The 17686-nt window shown below is 49.8% G+C and overlaps 1 protein-coding gene across 1 annotated transcript in view; it reads left to right on the forward strand.

The window, feature by feature from the left end:
- LOC130102918 (alcohol dehydrogenase 1-like) overlaps positions 1–17686 on the forward strand; it is an 18582-nt gene continuing 896 nt past the window's right edge. Inside the window, exons 1-6 of the mRNA XM_056269056.1 lie at positions 1–92; positions 842–943; positions 1049–1190; positions 15100–15187; positions 15349–15568; positions 17411–17671. Coding sequence (XP_056125031.1) covers positions 75–92; positions 842–943; positions 1049–1190; positions 15100–15187; positions 15349–15568; positions 17411–17671 — 831 coding nt within the window. The 5' untranslated portion in view covers positions 1–74. The remainder of the gene's footprint in view (positions 93–841; positions 944–1048; positions 1191–15099; positions 15188–15348; positions 15569–17410; positions 17672–17686) is intronic.

Below are 17686 nucleotides of genomic sequence, written 5' to 3' on the forward strand. Positions count from 1 at the left end.
TTGCTTCATCCATTTAAAACCAGAGTATAAAAGCGAGTGCCAAAGATTCATCTCAGCAACGACTACATTGGGAAATGGCCACTGCAGGAAAGGTTCGTAAATTTGTCATTTGGTTTCTTTTCATTTGTGCTGCAGAGCAGTTAATGCATTTTTAATATGACTCCAGTCCCTTTATACCTTTACGCTCATTTCCATTGACCTATTGATCGCAGGGAAAAAAAGACATCTACAGTTAAGTTTAATTAGTATTCTCTCTGATCAATTTAATGCAATAATAATAATGAAGATGATATAAGACTCAGAAGACAGTTATGGATGCTTTGAGCTATCCAATATAACGCAAAGCTTATGTTTTTTGCTCTAACTAAACTAATAGCTTCTAGCTATGACAAAAAAAAAAATGTTAAAGTGATGAAAAAAGCAAGATGTGTTATTACAATGCACAAATGACTTGCTGCACTGCTTTACTAACTATAATGCAATATGAAGACTTACTGTTCATATTAAGACTAAATAATATCAAGGTTAAGCGTTTTAAATTCTACAAAAGTGCGAGGTGACAACATAATCATTCTAATTCTCTTAAAATATATATATATTTTTGCAATTCTCCCAGTTTTCAATCAAACGGATACTATTTAACCACACTAAAACTGTGTTCTTGCAGTTTCATTGAGTTAATATTTATCTTTAGTGATATGAGATAGTTGTTTTAATGCTTCCATTGGCTGGACAACCTCCAACCAGAGTTAGAGAGCAGAGATCATGCAACCGCTCAAGTTGTTAACTCAACTATTAAATACATAAAATATGATGAACCAATTCCATCTGTGTGCCAAAGGTGATCAAATGTCGGGCTGCCATTGCCTGGGAGCCCAATGCTCCCCTGGTAATAGAGGAAATAGAAGTCGCCCCACCTCAAGAAGGAGAAATACGAATCAAGGTGGGAAATGCCCCATGAAAGATGTCACAAAACCAAGCAACTAATTTTAAAACATGCAATACTGTTCATTTGTGTCAATAAACAAAGATTTTTCCCATCACGTAGATTGTAGCTTCAAGTCTGTGTCACACTGAGCTTTACCACCTGTTTGAGGCAAAGGACAAGCGAGGTTTTCCCACTGTCTTGGGACATGAGGGCGCTGGTGTGGTGGAGAGTGTTGGACCTGGAGTCACTGATTTCAAACCAGGTCACAAAATAAAACAATTTCTAGGCATAGCTCAACCATAAATGAAAGTTCGGTCATCATTTACTCACCCTCATGTCGTTCCAAACCTGTTTGACTTTCTTTAGTGGAGACAAAAGGAGAATTTTTTTATGTTCTACTTTTTCCATGCAATTACAGGGACTAAGGACCAAAAAAGTATAATAAAAGTAAAACACATGACTTCAAAGTATCTGAAGCCATTCAATAGCTTTGAGTTCTCTTACGAGAGTATCTCTCGTACTGCGTAATAGCTTACGCTAGGGGAAAAACTCTTTTCCGCGAGATATTGAAGCCAAAAATTATCCTTAATTTTTTATTAATGTAAAACGCTTTGCAGCAGCAAGCAGACATAGGCGAAACAGCTCGCGCGCCTATTGGTTGCTCTGCAGCAAATGCAGCAGCCTATCGAGAGAGACTCTGCGTGACGTAATGACCAATGGGGGCAGTTCGCGCCCATATCGTCACGTCCCGCCAGAAGGGGCGTGGTCTCACCCTATAAATATGCTCGTTAGGCTGATACAAGCTGATTTTTACCTCTTCAGCGAAGCACACGCATCGCTGGATCCGGAGTGAGAAGCCGCGCCGTCGTAGCAAGCCTTTCAGCGGGACGAGCTCTGGAGTCGCTGGCCTCGCCGCCTTCAACTGCCGTACCTGCTGCGCTTTCCGGCGTTCTATATCCTTTCATACTCTGTGTGTATTTACTCTGTTGAGAGTGTTTGCTCGCTTACTTGACGCGACTCACAATTCTCTCACAAAAAGAGCTGCGTCTTTTTAAAGATGCCTTCCTGTGGCTCGTGCCGCGCCCCGCTCAGCGATGGAGACCGGCACGTCATCTGTGTTTCCTGCCTGGGTGAGGATCACGCGGCTCTCGCGCTCGCTGACGGCGGATGCCCTCATTGCGAGCTTTTGCCCATGGTGACTCTGAGGACTCGCCTGGCATCATTCTCCGAGCCTTCACCGCAGCCCGCCGTGGTGCCGCGCCGCAAGAAGCGCCGCGCCCAGCGCGCTCCCGAGCTTTCTCCAGCCCGCCAAAGCTCGCCGGTTCGCCTGCCAGCTTCGCCGGCTTCGCTCGAGTCGCTCACTGACGGACAACGGCCGCCGCCTGCCGCCGCGTCCATCCACGAGTTTGACGAACCCACCGAGGCGTGTTCTCTTCTGGCATCCGATAGCGAGGATTGGGCGAGCTCCGTGAACCTCCCCTCCGCTAGCGTTTCCCGCCAGACCACTGGTAAGAGAGCCGGCATTGAGACTGAGCTGATGCGTCTGCTCTCTCAGGCCGTGGAAAGCATCGGCCTCGATTGGGAAGCGCCCGCGCAACCGCAGCGCAACAGGCGAGCTCTGTGGACCTCCGCCTTCTGTCCGCGAGTCGTCAAGGAAACGGGCCAGCATCAAGCACCTAAAACCGCGGCTAGCTTTCTTTACGTTATAAGAAATCTACCCCGCCCCCCATGGGCGTGCGTCACCGGCAAATGAGAAAAGAGTCTCATTTGAGAGGCCGGACTAATCTCCATTTCTTAAACATTTCTCGGCTCCTAGTTTGAGCGGCTGAGAATGTCATTATTGCAGCAATGAGCCTGTTGTATAACACGCACACCTGCATACAAACGCCGACACACACAAAACTGTGATGAAGCTCTCTTATCTGCTTGCGCTAGTGTAGTTCTCCCTGTGAACCAGTGGCGGAACCCGAAGCTTTCACGCGAGAGACCCATGTTTGATCCCGGCTCTCGCAGCAGATAAACATTTAGTCTCGCCGCGGCCAGACTTCCACCAAAAACTTTTGCTCGTTCAGTTCCAGAAAATGCGACTGTTCCAGTGTATTTTGCAGTAAACAAGCTGGTACCACGGCCCGCTTGCCTGCACATAAAGGCCGTTTCCACGGCGACCCAGAAAAATCATGTAATCATTGTATTTCTGGTTTTCCGGCCACAGCCGATGGTGTTATAAGTGTAATAAAATGCTCACAGCCCAGTGTTCATTTCTACACACAAACACAGCCCGCCACGGTACAGGGCTCGCACAAATGAAATCGACGCATGTCAATTGTGCATTAAATGTAGTAAATGTGCCCACAACCCAGTGCCCACAAACACTACCACGGTTTCTGTAAAACGAAACCAACACAAGTCTTCCTAGCCTCCTAGGAAATCGACGGTGTTTCAGTCTCGCCGTGGCCAGACTTCCACTGAAATTTTCGCTCGTTCAGTTCCAGAAAATGTGACTGTTCCAGTGTATTTTGCAGTAAGCAAGCCAGTACCATGCCCGCTTGCCTGCACACAAATGCTGTTCCCACGGCGACCCAGATAAATCACATAAATGGTGTATTTTCTGGTATTCCGGCCACAGCCGATGGTGTTATGAGTGTATTGAAAATGCCTACAACCCAGGGCTCATTTCTACACACACACACAGCCCGCAAAAATGCAGGGCTCGCACAAACAAAATCGCCTCATGTCGATTGTGCACTAAATGTAGTGAATGTGCCTACGTCTCAGTGCCCACAAACACTACACACCACATGTCCCACGGGTTCTGTGAAAACGAAACCAACACGCATTCAGTCAGCTCAGGCGCTGTCCTGCGCCCACATTCACTCACAGACATGTTAAGCCCCACGGGGCTCGCCCCGCTCTCTCTCCCTCAGCAAACTGCTATAAGGGTTTTGAGCGCGGCCAGGCTGCCCGCCGCGATCGGCGCGCCCCCCGCCTCACACACTGTAAACAAAGTGTCTGCGTTACAGCACGCCGGAGCTCTCTTGCCGTCACTATGTCTCGGCCAGAGCCCAGATCTCATTCTACCCCTAGCTATTCACGCGAAAGTGTGGGCACAGCTTCCTGGGGTATCAGAATGGGTGCTGAACACTATAAATAGAGGCTATTCGCTAAAGTTCGCTCGACGTCCCCGCCGTTATACGGCGCGCGTCGAGACGACGGTGGAAAACGAAGTATCTCATCTACTTCGAGCCGAGATAGCGAAACTACTGAGCAAAGGTGCTATAGAACCTTTATCTCAAGCTCAGAGCAAAGGGGGCCTACACAGCAGATATTTTCTGGTACCGAAAAAAGATGGAGGTCTCAGACCCATTTTAGATCTGCGACAGCTGAACAGAGCGCTTGTGAAGCGCCAGTTGAGAATGCTTACGACCAGGAAAATCCTCGCGCAAGTGCGCCACGGGGACTGGTTTATGCCAATAGATCTGAAAGACGCCTATTTCCAAATACAAATGGCGTCCCATCACAGGCGATTCTTGAGATTCGCTTTCGAGGGCCAGGCATATCAATACACAGTTCTGCCGTTCAGCCTGTCCCTAGCACCTCGTACATATACAAAGTGCATGGACGCGGCGCTCGCACCCCTGAGACTTCAGGGCATGCGAGTCCTGAACTACTTGGACGATTGGCTGATTCTAGCTCGATCACGATCGGAGCTCATAGAACACAGGGCCGCATTACTCGAGCACCTCGAGGAGCTGGGCCTCACAGTCAATTGGGCGAAGAGCTCACTGTCTCCCAGTCAGAAAATTTCCTTTCTGGGAACCGTGTTGGACTCGCTGTCCATGACAGCACGCCTGTCACCAGAGCGCGGGCTAAATATTCAGCGCGGCGCGAAATCCTTCCGCCACGGCGCGATAGTTCCGCTCAAAAGGTTTCAGAAAATGCTGGGGCTGATGGCCTCAGCGGCCTCTGTACTCCAGTTGGGCTTGCTGCGCATGCGCCCACTGCAGATGTGGCTGAAAGCGCGGGTTCCACCCAGGGCATGGACAGCGGGTCTGTTTCGCCTCAGGGTCGACCTTCAGTGTGTTTCAGCTCTGGAACCTTGGAAAATAACCGACTGGTATCAGTCAGGTGTGAGTCTGGGGACCGCTTCGAGTGTGAAGGTGGTGTCTACGGACGCCTCCACCTCGGGGTGGGGAGCGCTGCTCGAGGGCAGACCGCTAGCTGGCCTGTGGTCAGAACGGGAAAAGCTCCTTCACATAAACTGCTTGGAGATGATAGCAGTCGACAAAGCGCTACGGCGTTTTTGTCCCCAGGTAACAGGCCACCACGTCTTGGTCCGGTCGGACAACATGTCAGTGGTGGCATACATAAATCGCCAGGGCGGCGTCAGGTCACGAAACCTTCACAGGCTGACGGAACGCCTCCTGGTCTGGGCTCAGCACAACCTGCTCTCACTGAGAGCAGCGCACGTGCCTGGTCACCTGAATGTGGGACCAGACAGACTGTCCAGGAACAATGTTCCAGCAGGGGAATGGTTGCTGCACCCGCAGACTGTCCAGCTGCTGTGGAAAACGTTCGGCAGAGCACAGGTGGACCTATTCGCGTCCCACGAAAACGCTCATTGCCCGGAGTTTTTCTCGAAAAGCAAGGACGCGCTGGCTCATGTTTGGCCCCGCTGCCCCCTATATGCTTTTCCTCCTGTCTCGCTCCTGCCTCAGGAGTTGGAACGAATCAGGGAGAACGGATGCCCAGTGCTGCTTGTAGCTCCGCTCTGGACAAACCAGACGTGGTTCCCTGCCCTGATGCAGCTGACCAGCACTCCCCCATGGCCTGTACCATTGAGGAGAGATCTCCTCTCTCAGGCGGAGGGCTCGATTTGGCACTCTCGCCCGGAGTTGTGGTCCCTGCACGCCCCAGCTCCGTCTACCAGGCGGCTCTACTCCTCGAAATGGTCTGTTTTCTCTGCATGGTGTCAAGCCCAGAGCTTTTCACCTGTGGAATGCGGGGTTTCGGAAGTGCTTTCCTTCCTTCAAGAGCTACTGGATAAGGGCAGGACCCCATCCACGCTCAAAGTATATGTGGCGGCCATAGCAACGTTTGCAAAACCAGTGTCTGGCCAGTCGCTGGGGAAAAACGACTTAGTCGTGCGTTTCCTTAGGGGAGCTCGGAGGCTGAACCCTCCCAGGCCCCCTTCAGTCCCGACGTGGGACCTTTCCACGGTCCTGGAGGCCATGAAAGGCGCCCCGTTCGAGCCAATCCAGCTGGTGGACATGAAACACCTGTCGTTCAAAACAGTGTTTCTCATGGCTCTCGCTTCAGTGAAGCGCATAGGGGACTTACAGGCGCTTTCAGTAAGCGCGTCGTGTATGGAGTTTGGGCCTAATGACTCGAAGGTCATTCTCAAACCAAAGCACGGGTATGTCCCGAAATCCCTCAATACACTGTTCAGGGCCCAGGTAATTTCCCTGTCCGCCCTTCCGGTTCTCAGTGAGGAGGAGGATGCGAGTCTCCTTTGCCCCGTCAGGGCATTGAGAGCTTAAGTGTCACGCTCGTCTGTTTTCAGACAGACGGAGCAGCTTTTTGTTTTGTTTGGCGGGCGTTCCAAGGGACTCGCCGCCTCAAAACAGAGCCTATCCAGATGGATAGTGGATGCCATTGCGCTCGCTTACTCTGCGAAGGGCCTACAGTGCCCCTTGGGTGTCAGGGCGCACTCCACGAGAGGCGTGGCCTCTTTGTGGGCATGGTCGAGCGGGGTTTCCCTGCAAGATATCTGTACGGCCGCGGGCTGGGCCTCGCCGTCTACATTTATAAAATACTATAACCTGGAGGTACCCGCCTTACAAGCTAAGCTTTTGGCGGTCTAAAATTCAGTGCTATCTGCCCCGCTGTGCGGCCCAGATGCTGAGTTTACTGCAGCCCCATGAGTGTTGACACACGTATGGCCACCCAGATCAGGCTGAAAGCTTTCACCTTGGCTGCGCGTTTTATTGTCATATAATAGCCCCGCTGGGTGCTTTTTTATAGGGAATGACGCTTCCAGCCTCTCTTCCTCCACTCTATGTGAGTTTATGGTGATTATGCACTACATGAGCCCTGGGCTTCGGCCCCCGGGACTTTGGTGTTGGATCCCTGTACGCACGGCGTGTTGCATTGTGTTCCCCTAGCGTAAGCTATTACGCAGTACGAGAGATACTCTCGTAAGAGAACGTACTCGGTTACTAACGTAACCTCGGTTCTCTCTAGAGAGGGAACGAGTACTGCGTATCTTGCCGTGCTTGGAATATGCTCTGGTTCGCTTCAGTGATAAAAACCAGCTTGTATCAGCCTAACGAGCATATTTATAGGGTGAGACCACGCCCCTTCTGGCGGGACGTGACGATATGGGCGCGAACTGCCCCCATTGGTCATTACGTCACGCAGAGTCTCTCTCGATAGGCTGCTGCATTTGCTGCAGAGCAACCAATAGGCGCGCGAGCTGTTTCGCCTATGTCTGCTTGCTGCTGCAAAGCGTTTTACATTAATAAAAAATTAAGGATAATTTTTGGCTTCAATATCTCGCGGAAAAGAGTTTTTCCCCTAGCGTAAGCTATTACGCAGTACTCGTTCCCTCTCTAGAGAGAACCGAGGTTACGTTAGTAACCGAGTACGTTTTCACTGATTATTCACTATTCACTGATATTATATGCCTCCATGAGCCTGATCATTGAGTCAGTGAAAGTAACTCTGGACATCTTCCTTAGCTTTTCGCTGCTAGTTCATGAAAGAAAGTGGCTTAGTTTGTGAACAAATCCAAAAAAAATTCAAACGACTCAATCTGACCCAGCGCTTAAAGGCAGTTTGAGAAACTAGCAGAAAACTGCTGGATTTTGAAAGTATCCAACAGAGAAACTCCCACTCCCTCCCTTCTGGGCTCCTTCCAAAGCCATGCCCCCAAAACACATGAACGCGTGATGCCGCCCGCTCAGCTGGAGGACGCGTTTACCAGTGCCGAGCGGAGAGGAGCGCAGTGCATGGAGTGACATCACCTTTTTTTGCCTTGTTTGCCTGCGCTGACTGTAAATGCAGGTACAGGTGGCACTGGGAATTTTGACTGCTCTTTCTCTGCCTTAATTGTGAGACTTCCTAGCTTCCGGCCAGTACGTGCCTTTCCTCTTTCGAAATGAACGAGTCAACCGGGTGCGCGCATGTGGGCAGCTCCTGTAGCAGCAGGGGTGGTAGCCATGGTAGCGAGGGAGAGTGGCAGTCGCCCAGCCAATCATTGCATTCGTTCCGACTGGAAAGATAGCTGTGTTTATTGCAGCCCTGAGAGGACTACAGACACTCGATTTTTATTTTATCCTTTTTCAGAGTACTTACATTTTAGATATGTATTGGTATATAAAGACAGTTTAAACAAATTTGGGAAAAAGTGTTTTAGAAAAAACCCGCCTACCCTGCCTTTAAAGCCTTAACTTTCTGTCTTCTCTCACATAAAGCTTCAAATGATTAGAAATTGAATAGCCTTCATTTCTCAGCACAACAATAGACTGACAATAGACAATAGATAGAAAGTTCTGTTTCCATTTTGAGTCTGTAATCAAACCCATAACTCCTGTCCTGATGCAGCAGAGACATAATCTAAAGATGACCACTTTTATTTCTTCCTTAATCAGTGCAACAGTTTACAGTTTTTAAAAGTTTGCTTTTTCAGGCAGCCAAAAAGTTTTACGTTTTTAGTTGAAAACGGTGTCGTGTTACAAACAGCCCCTTAAACACAGAACTTCTGTGTAGATTTTTCTTTAAAAATCAGCTGTTCTCTTACGAGAGGTTCTCTCGTATTGCGTAAGCTAGCTTACGCTGCGGGAAAGATTCATCTTTGCTGAGAGTTTGAAGCCAAAAAATTATTTCATAATTTGTATCCATTGACAACGCAGTTCCTCTGCGGCAGACCTAGAGCAGGCTAGCTAGCAGCTCATTGGTTCGCTCAGAGAGAACTGCTTAAGCCTATGGGAGAGCGGGGCTGAACCCGCTTCCAATGAGAGGCGCCCGCGCGCTCATTGCATCATAGCCCGCCAGAATGGGCGTGGCTATGGTGTATATAACAGTCTCTCCCAGGCTTATATGTTGATTCATTTCATCTTCAGCAAGCTGCACGCTTCTGCTGTCCTGAGAAAATCCGTCGCCGTCGAGAAGGCATCACTCTAGCGAGCTCCCGGACCCTGAAGAAGCCGGCCGTCTTCGCCACCTTCAGCCGCCCTGCAAGCTAGCGCCATCCGACGACTGTATCCTTCTTCTTTTCTCTATATCTAAAAGAGCCGAGCGTCTTTTTAAAGATGTCTCGTTTTTCCTGCGGCTCTTGCCGCGCTCCTCTCGAGGACGGAGACCGCCATGTCATCTGCGCTCTCTGCCTGGGACTCGAGCACGCAGAACTCGCCCTCGCGGATGGAGGATGCGACTTCTGTGAGAGCCTGCCGTTGTCGTCCCTGCGGGCACGTCTTCTGGCAGCAAAATCCGCTCCCGCGCCGCCTCCCTCTTCGCCGCGTAAGAAGAAACGCCGCTCCCAGAGGCCGCCGGAGCCCCCTGCGGAACCATGCGGGCCGCCGCCGCCGCCGCCGCTTCCCGCTTCCCGCTCTCCCTCCCCGCCCCTGCCGGACATACAGTTGCCGCCGAGTGGCCGCTCTGTCGCTTCCGATGACGCCGCGGAGGAGAAGGATTCCTGTTCACTGCTCGCGTCAGACAGTGAGGAATGGTCATCTCTCGGATCCACGAGAGTCGGTGGGGATCCGCGCCGGGATAGAGGAGGAACTAATGCGCCTCCTCTCACAGGCCGTTGAACGCCTCGGTCTCGAGTGGTCTCCTCCACCCGAGCAGGCCCCGAACCGGATGGACGGCAGCTTTTTTCATCGGCGCTCGACCCCCGCGTGCAACCGGGCCGCCCCATTCCTGCCTGAACTTCACACAGAGCTGACGAAGTCCTGGAATGCCCCGCTCTCGGCTAGAAACCGCTCCGATATATCCGCCTCGCTGCGCTCGGTGGACGGAGGCGCCGAAAAAGGTCACTCAGCCATGCCGCCCGTTGAGGACTTGGTCGCCGCACACCTCTGCCCGCCCTCTGCTAGATGGCGCTCTTCCCCCACGCTTCCTTCGAAAGCTTGCAGAGCGACCTCGAGCTTTCATGCTCGCGCCTACGCCGCCGCCGGTCAGGCCGCCGCAGCGCTGCATTCTATGTCTGTCCTCCAAGTGCTACAGAGCGATATTCTCCGTGAGTGGGCCGAAAGCGGTAGAAACCCCTCCCCCGCTGTCACGGATCTGAGAAGTGCTACAGACCTCGCCCTTCGCGCCACTAAAGCCGCCGCACAAGCTCTGGGGAGATGCATGGCCAGCCTTTGTGTAGCCGAGAGACACTTATGGCTCGCGCTCGCCGACATGGGAGATTCTGAGCGCGCCGCGTTTCTTAACGCGCCCCTCTCCCCGACGGGCCTTTTTGGATCTGCTGTCACGGGAATCGTCGATCGCTTTTCCGAGGTCCAGAAAGCCACTCAGACCATGAATTTGTTTCTGCCCCGCCGCGCTAGCTCTTCCGCAGGCCGCTCTCGCGAGCCTCCTGCCAGAGCTCCACCATAGCGCCCCCCTCCGCAGACTCAAACAGCCCAGCGCAGACAGGGCGGCCGCCCTCGCTCTCGCTCTGACAGCCGCCGCAGACCACCGCCGCCCCCACGGGGCCCGCGACCCAAGATCACGCTGAAGCCTGATCATCAGAAGTCTGCCTAGCAAAGTTAAGAAAACGACGGTGCTCTCCCGCTGCGGCCGGACCGCCGTCAAAGCTTCGCCCTCTGCCAGTCCCCGTTGTTTCGCCGACTGCTGTAGTGTTGACCGCCACAAACAAGCCGGTGTCCCAGCCCGCTTGCGAGCAACAAAAAGCCGTTTTTACGGCTACCCAGAGAAATCTCAAAAAGAGAAAATTTGCCAGTTGTGTAGAAAATGTGCCCACAATCATGTGCTCACCCTTACACACAAGCATAATATATCCCGTGTCTCTCTCAGAGCCCCATCACATGAAACGGGCACAGCCCGCTCTAATATCAGAGAACATAAACACGCCCACGAGCTCGTGCGCGTGTCCCCTCTCTGCTCGCTCTGTTTCACGGCACATAGACTCCTCTCTTGAGTGCAAATCCCGTTGCCACACACATTCAAAGCGCGCCCACACACTGTGTCCAGCCCGCTATGTGCAGCAATCAGGGCGATATAGCCATTCGGCCACTAGCCGCATGCTCCAAAGCGTGGGAAGCCATTCCAGGCATTTCCCCGTGGGTGCTAAGCATTATAAAGAACGGCTATCTGCTACAGTTTCGCCGCCGCCCACCTCGTGCACGCGCGGCTTGAATCTACTGTCAGCCCGCTGGCCGCCGGCACGCTCCGCTCAGAAATTGCGACGCTGTTGCAAAAGGGCGCCATAGAGAGAGTCCCACCATCTATGACCGAGTCGGGGTTTTACGGCCGTTATTTTCTGGTTCCCAAGAAAGACGGCGACCTCAGACCGATTTTAGATCTCAGGTCTTTGAACAAAGTGCTCATGAAGAGACCGTTCAAGATGCTCACCACCAGGAAACTCCTCGCGCAGGTGCGCCAGGGGGACTGGTTCATCTCTCTAGACCTGAAAGACGCCTATTTTCAGATCCAGATAAATCCCCGTCACAGGCCATTCTTACGTTTCGCCTTCGAGGGTCATGTTTATCAATACGCCGTTCTCCCGTTCGGCTTATCCCTGGCGCCCCGTACATTCACGAAGTGCATGGATACGGCGCTCGCCCCCCTGCGGAGCCAGGGGCTGCGCATATTGAATTATCTGGACGACTGGCTGATTTTGGCCCAATCACAGACGGAGCTTCTGTCGCACCGCGCAGTTCTCCTCGACCATCTGAAAACGCTGGGCCTCTCTGTCAACTGGACAAAGAGCTCCCTTCAACCCAGTCAACCGATTTCCTTTCTAGGAATAGATTTGAACTCGGTCACGATGACGGCTCGCCTGTCTACACAGCGCGCGCGCAGTGTGCAGCGACTGGCCGCCTCGTTTCAGATGGGCACCCGCACACCTCTGAAAACCTTTCAGAGGATGCTGGGTTACATGGCCTCAGCCTCCGCTGTGCTTCAGCTGGGCCTTCTGCACATGCGCCCGCTTCAGCTTTGGTTAAACAGCCGTGTACCCCACCGTGCGTGGAACACGGGCCGCCAGCTGATCAGAGTTACGCAGACATGTCTCACGGTGCTGCAGCCATGAACAGTAGCAGAATGGTTTCGGCAGGGCGTCACGATGGGGACCTTTTCCCGCCGAAAAGTCATCACGACAGATGCATCCAACACGGGTTGGGGTGCAGTCTGCGAGGGCTCACCGGCCTTCGGCCATTGGTCGACACAGGAAAGCCCCTTACACATAAACTGTCTGGAAATGCTTGCGGTCGAGAACGCGCTCTCACGCTTCCTCCCGCTCATTCGGGGACACCACGTCCTGATCCGTTCGGACAACATGGCTGTGGTCTCCTATCTCAACCGTCAGGGCGGTGTCAGATCCAGGAATCTCTTCCTACTGACACACCGCATTTTAGTTTGGTCTCAGAGCCACCTGCTCTCGCTCAGAGCGACGCATGTGCCGGGCCATCTGAACGACGGTCCAGACATACTGTCCAGGAACCTCATCTCCTCAGGAGAATGGTCCCTGAACACACAAACGGTCCAAATACTGTGGCGGCTATTCGGCAGAGCAGAAGGGAGAACGCTCACTGCCCAATATTTTTCTCAAGGAGCGAGGACGCGCTAGCCCAGGAATGGCCTCGCCGCCCGCTCTATGCATTCCCTCCGATCGCTCTGCTACCACAGGTAATTCAGAGGATCAGGGACACACGCCACTCGGTGCTCCTCATAGCACATATTGGGAGAGTCAGAATTGGGTTCCGGAGCTCACTCAGCTGTCACAGACAGCCCCGTGGCCCATCCCAGTCAGAGCAGATCTCCTCTCTCAAGCTCGCGGCACGATCTGGCACCCCCATCCACGGCGCTGGGCGCTACATGCATGGGTGATCAACGACTATTCGTCGATTTGCCAGAGGGAGTAAGAAACACTATCATACAGGCTAGAGCACCTTCCACGAGAAGGCTCTATGCGTCTAAATGGTCTGTGTTCTCGAAATGGTGCACCGACAAACATCTGGACCCACGGTCATGCGAGGTGCCGTCTTTGCTTGTCTTCCTTCAAGAGATCCTGGACAAGGGCAGGTCCCCCTCCACTCTCAAGGTTTACGTGGCAGCCGTCGCGGCGTTCTCTGAACCCCGACGCGCTCAGTCCCTGGGCAAAGACGAGTTAGTCATCCGCTTCCTCAGGGGAGCTAAGAGGATGAACCCTCCGCGCCCCCCTTCGGTTCCTATCTGGGATCTTTCTATAGTTCTCGAAGCTATGAAAGCACCCCCGTTCGAACCGTTTGAGTCTGTGGACCTAAAATACCTCTCGCTCAAAACCGTTTTTCTGACGGCTCTGTCCTCTGTAAAACGCGTGGGGGATCTTCACGCGCTCTCATCCAGCGCCGCGTGTCTTGAGTTTGGACCGAATGATTCTGTTGTCATTCTCAAACCTAGACATGGCTATGTCCCGAAGGCGATTGGTACCCCGTTCAGGGCTCAGATTATTTCCCTATCGGCTCTGCCTTCATCCGATAGTGAGCGCGACGCCAATCTCCTCTGCCCGGTGCGGGCTCTGAGATTGTACACTACGCGCGCTGCCGCGTTCAGACGCGCTGAGCAGCTTTTCGTGTCGTTTGGGGGGCGCACCAAAGGTCTGGCCGCCTCTAAACAGACACTGTCTAGATGGATAGTAGACGCTATCGCCTCTGCTTACGCATCTAAATGCCTGCCCTGCCCTCTGGGCATCAGGGCGCACTCCACTAGAGGCATGGCCTCATCGTGGGCATGGTCCTGTGGAATTTCCATTCATGACATTTGTGTGGCCGCAGGATGGGCCTCCCCGTCCACTTTTGTCAGATTTTACAACTTGGAAGTTCCCGCCTTGCAGGCAAAATTACTAGCTGTCTAACGACCAGCTCCCTAAGAAGCTGCATTACTGGGAGTCCCTCACACAACCGGTTCGCCCCTTGTGCTCTCCTTAAATGCTTATGTATATACTTCATGTGCCCGCTCTGCCGGCCTCATACTACATTCACTCCACGTTAAAAATCCCCCGGTATCACCCTGGGATTCATGAGTGGATTCATAGCGCGCACGGCGTTGACCAGGTGTTCCCGCAGCGTAAGCTACCTTACGCAATACGAGAGAACCTCTCGTAAGAGAACGAATCGGTTACCTAACGTAACCTCGGTTCTCTCTAGAAGAGGGAACGAGTATTGCGTTCCCGGCCGTGCTTGCGCTACTAGCGTTTCGCTTCACGCTGAAATAAATCAACATATAAGCCTGGGAGAGACTGTTATATACACCATAGCCACGCCCATTCTGGCGGGCTATGATGCAATGAGCGCGCGGGCGCCTCTCATTGGAAGCGGGTTCAGCCCCGCTCTCCCATAGGCTTAAGCAGTTCTCTCTGAGCGAACCAATGAGCTGCTAGCTAGCCTGCTCTAGGTCTGCCGCAGAGGAACTGCGTTGTCAATGGATACAAATTATGAAATAATTTTTTGGCTTCAAACTCTCAGCAAAGATGAATCTTTCCCGCAGCGTAAGCTAGCTTACGCAATACTCGTTCCCTCTTCTAGAGAGAACCGAGGTTACGTTAGGTAACCGATTCGTTTCCATCTACAATTATCATTCACAATATTATCAATGTCTGAACTGTATTTGTGATTGATTAATTAGAAGTTTTTGTAATGGATCAATCTTTGTTTTTCTATGAAAAACAAGGAAAATTTTAAGTGATCCGAAACATTTGAACGGCAGTATATAGCCTATAGTCTACTTTTTTTAATTAAAAACTTTCTGAAATTAGAAATGTTTAAGTGCTAAAATTACTAAAACTGAAATAAATGAAAGATAAATACAAATAAATAAAAAATAAATTATATAATAGTATATAAATAATACTAAAATAACATTTTTAATCCTTTAACTTTTATGTAAATATGTATATGCTCATTATATGCTCAAGAATATGTATATTGCTGTAAACTAAAAATATATCTGTGTATTGTGTTGAACAGGTGATAAGGTCATTCCACTCTCGGTCTCTCAGTGTGGAGAATGCAGATTCTGCAAGTGTCCAAAAACAAACCAGTGCGACCGCAACTGGTGAGAAACAAACACAAAACAACGTTTCACATACTCAATTTCTTGCTTTTTAGAAAAATAAAATAAAAATTCTCTGGCAGGACAAGTAATTATCATGACAGCACAATTAACAAACTGTCACATTTCATCCTTTTTTTTTTTTTTTTTTTTTTTTTTGACAGGATAAATAAATATGTTGATTTTATGTCATATCCCACAACACGTTTTACTTGCCGTGGTCAGCCCATCTTGCAGTTCACAAGCACCGGTACTTTCTCTGAGTACACCGTCATGAACCAGATTTCTGTGGCAAAGATTCATGATGATGCTCCACTCGACCGTGTGTGTCTTCTCGGCTGTGGCGTAGCTACTGGCTACGGCGCTGCTGTCAACACAGCTGGGGTGAGTATAGAGACTCAAGAAGCATATATACACTTACCATTTTTGATCTGTCAAAGAAAACCATTCTAAACAAAGCAAAAGCAGAATCAACAGTTGTTAGTGTCTGAGAAACTCATTAATTAATCAATGTTTGAGTGAATCAGATATGTATGTGGATGATTCATGACTCATCCCCACCTCCGAATATGATTACTTCCCTAATATTATGCAAAAATCTGTAGGCTACATGAAATGAGTAGCATGTAATTTACAGTATTCATAAACAATAGGGGGAAAATACCTGCATGACCTAGACCTAGGCTACTACTTCCAACAGGATTCTAAAGTGCACATCCATTGTGATATTTCTTTACTGTAAAAAAAAGAAAAGAAAAAAGTTTAATAATCCTGAGAGAAAATTACCAGTAGCCTATATTTCCAGTTAAGTTTACGGACATTTCCTTCAACCCTAAAATACTACACACTGCAATGCGCAATTCAAAATATGAGTAAAATCTATGAAAAATCAATAGATCAACAGAAAATTCCTTTATATTAACTGGAACATATTTTTACAGACCTTTTTTAGAGTGTAGATTTCTAGTTGTATTAGAAGAATTTAAAATAATTAAAAGAAGAGAAATCAATAACTGCATGCATTTTGCGGGGGAAAAAACGTTGTGCTTCAGCTCTCTGGATGAATATGGTTCTTTCTCATAACTAAAAAAAAAAAAAGAGAGAGAGATTATCCTACTGCTCATAACACATTTACTATTAGGTTTAAGAGATATAACCAGTTAAGATGGAAAGGATCTCAGGCTGACTAGCAGAAGACGTTATTGTAGCTATAGCCTACCCATTAATAGACAAGGTATACTTCCTTGAAAATAAATTCCAGCACAGCGCAACAACCATAATGAAATGACCAATTCATAATAGATCATGCTTTACAATGAACTGTTAGATGTCAATTTATCGGTCCAATAAAATACCTTATCTGGTGAGTAATAAAAGCGCCATCTTCGCGTCGCTTTCACAACATTCCTAATTCCTCAGCTCACTTCATCTCCGAAAAGCCAAGCCAATGTTGATTCTCGTTTTGTTACGAGCTATGTCGCGTTCTTTTGCCAGCAGACTCTCCTCTGTTCAGCGTTTATTAAAACAGTAGATTCCCAGAGGATTGAGATTTAGCGTGCTCCATATTATAAAACGTCCTTGCTTGTTGCGACCATAAAAATGCCTCATTAGCAGCTGTTTCTATGGGCAGCTATACGTAAGCCATCCGCCATATTGGAACGGTCAAAGCCGGTCCATGAACATTCAAGAACAAGTTGACAGTATCTGCAACCGTAGTTAGACATGTATGAATGTATCAGCATAGTCTTCAGCAGATGATTTTGCTAAACTAACACAATACAAGACAAAGGTCTCAGCTAACACGACATTAAAAGGTTACCATAGTAAAAGTAAAAACATTAAAAAGCACCGTAGTAAAAACCTGTTAATAGATATAAAACAAACATTCTCACCTGTGAAAGGTTATTCCATTTCTTCAGGAATTTAAATCTCGGTGGTTTCACCATAGACATGTACACGTAGATTGCACATTCGACCACTCCAGACCATAGACTGTCGTGCATGTCGTCACTCATAGTTTCAATCAATGATGCCACAGCATTGCGCAGGTTCTGGTTGTGAAACCGCAGAGATTTAAATTCTTAAAGAAATGGGACAACCTTACATAGGTGAGAATGTGTTGGTTTGTCCTAATAGTTTTATTTATTATTATTATTTAGTTTTTTTGTGGCTTCTGTGGAGTGTTGAGGTGCATTACAATAGTGATTTGTTTGTGTTTGTGTGAAGGTTACACCAGGCTCTGTGTGTGCAGTGTTTGGACTGGGTGCAGTAGGTCTGGCTGCCGTCATGGGCTGTAAAAACGCCGGAGCCTCTCGCATCTTTGCTGTGGATATTAATGAACAGAAGTTTGAGAAGGCGAAGGTCTTTGGTGCCACTGATTTTCTGAATCCAAAAGCATATAGTAAACCAATCTCTGAAGTACTGGCAGAAATGACCAATGGAGGAGTGGACTTCTCACTCGAGTGTGTGGGAAACATGGAAGTAATGGTAAGACCTCACTGA

This window comes from Rhinichthys klamathensis, unplaced genomic scaffold, assembly GCF_029890125.1.
Source record: "Rhinichthys klamathensis goyatoka isolate OS25496 unplaced genomic scaffold, OSU_Roscu_1.1 h1tg000280l_1, whole genome shotgun sequence".
Classification (NCBI taxonomy): domain Eukaryota; kingdom Metazoa; phylum Chordata; class Actinopteri; order Cypriniformes; family Leuciscidae; genus Rhinichthys; species Rhinichthys klamathensis.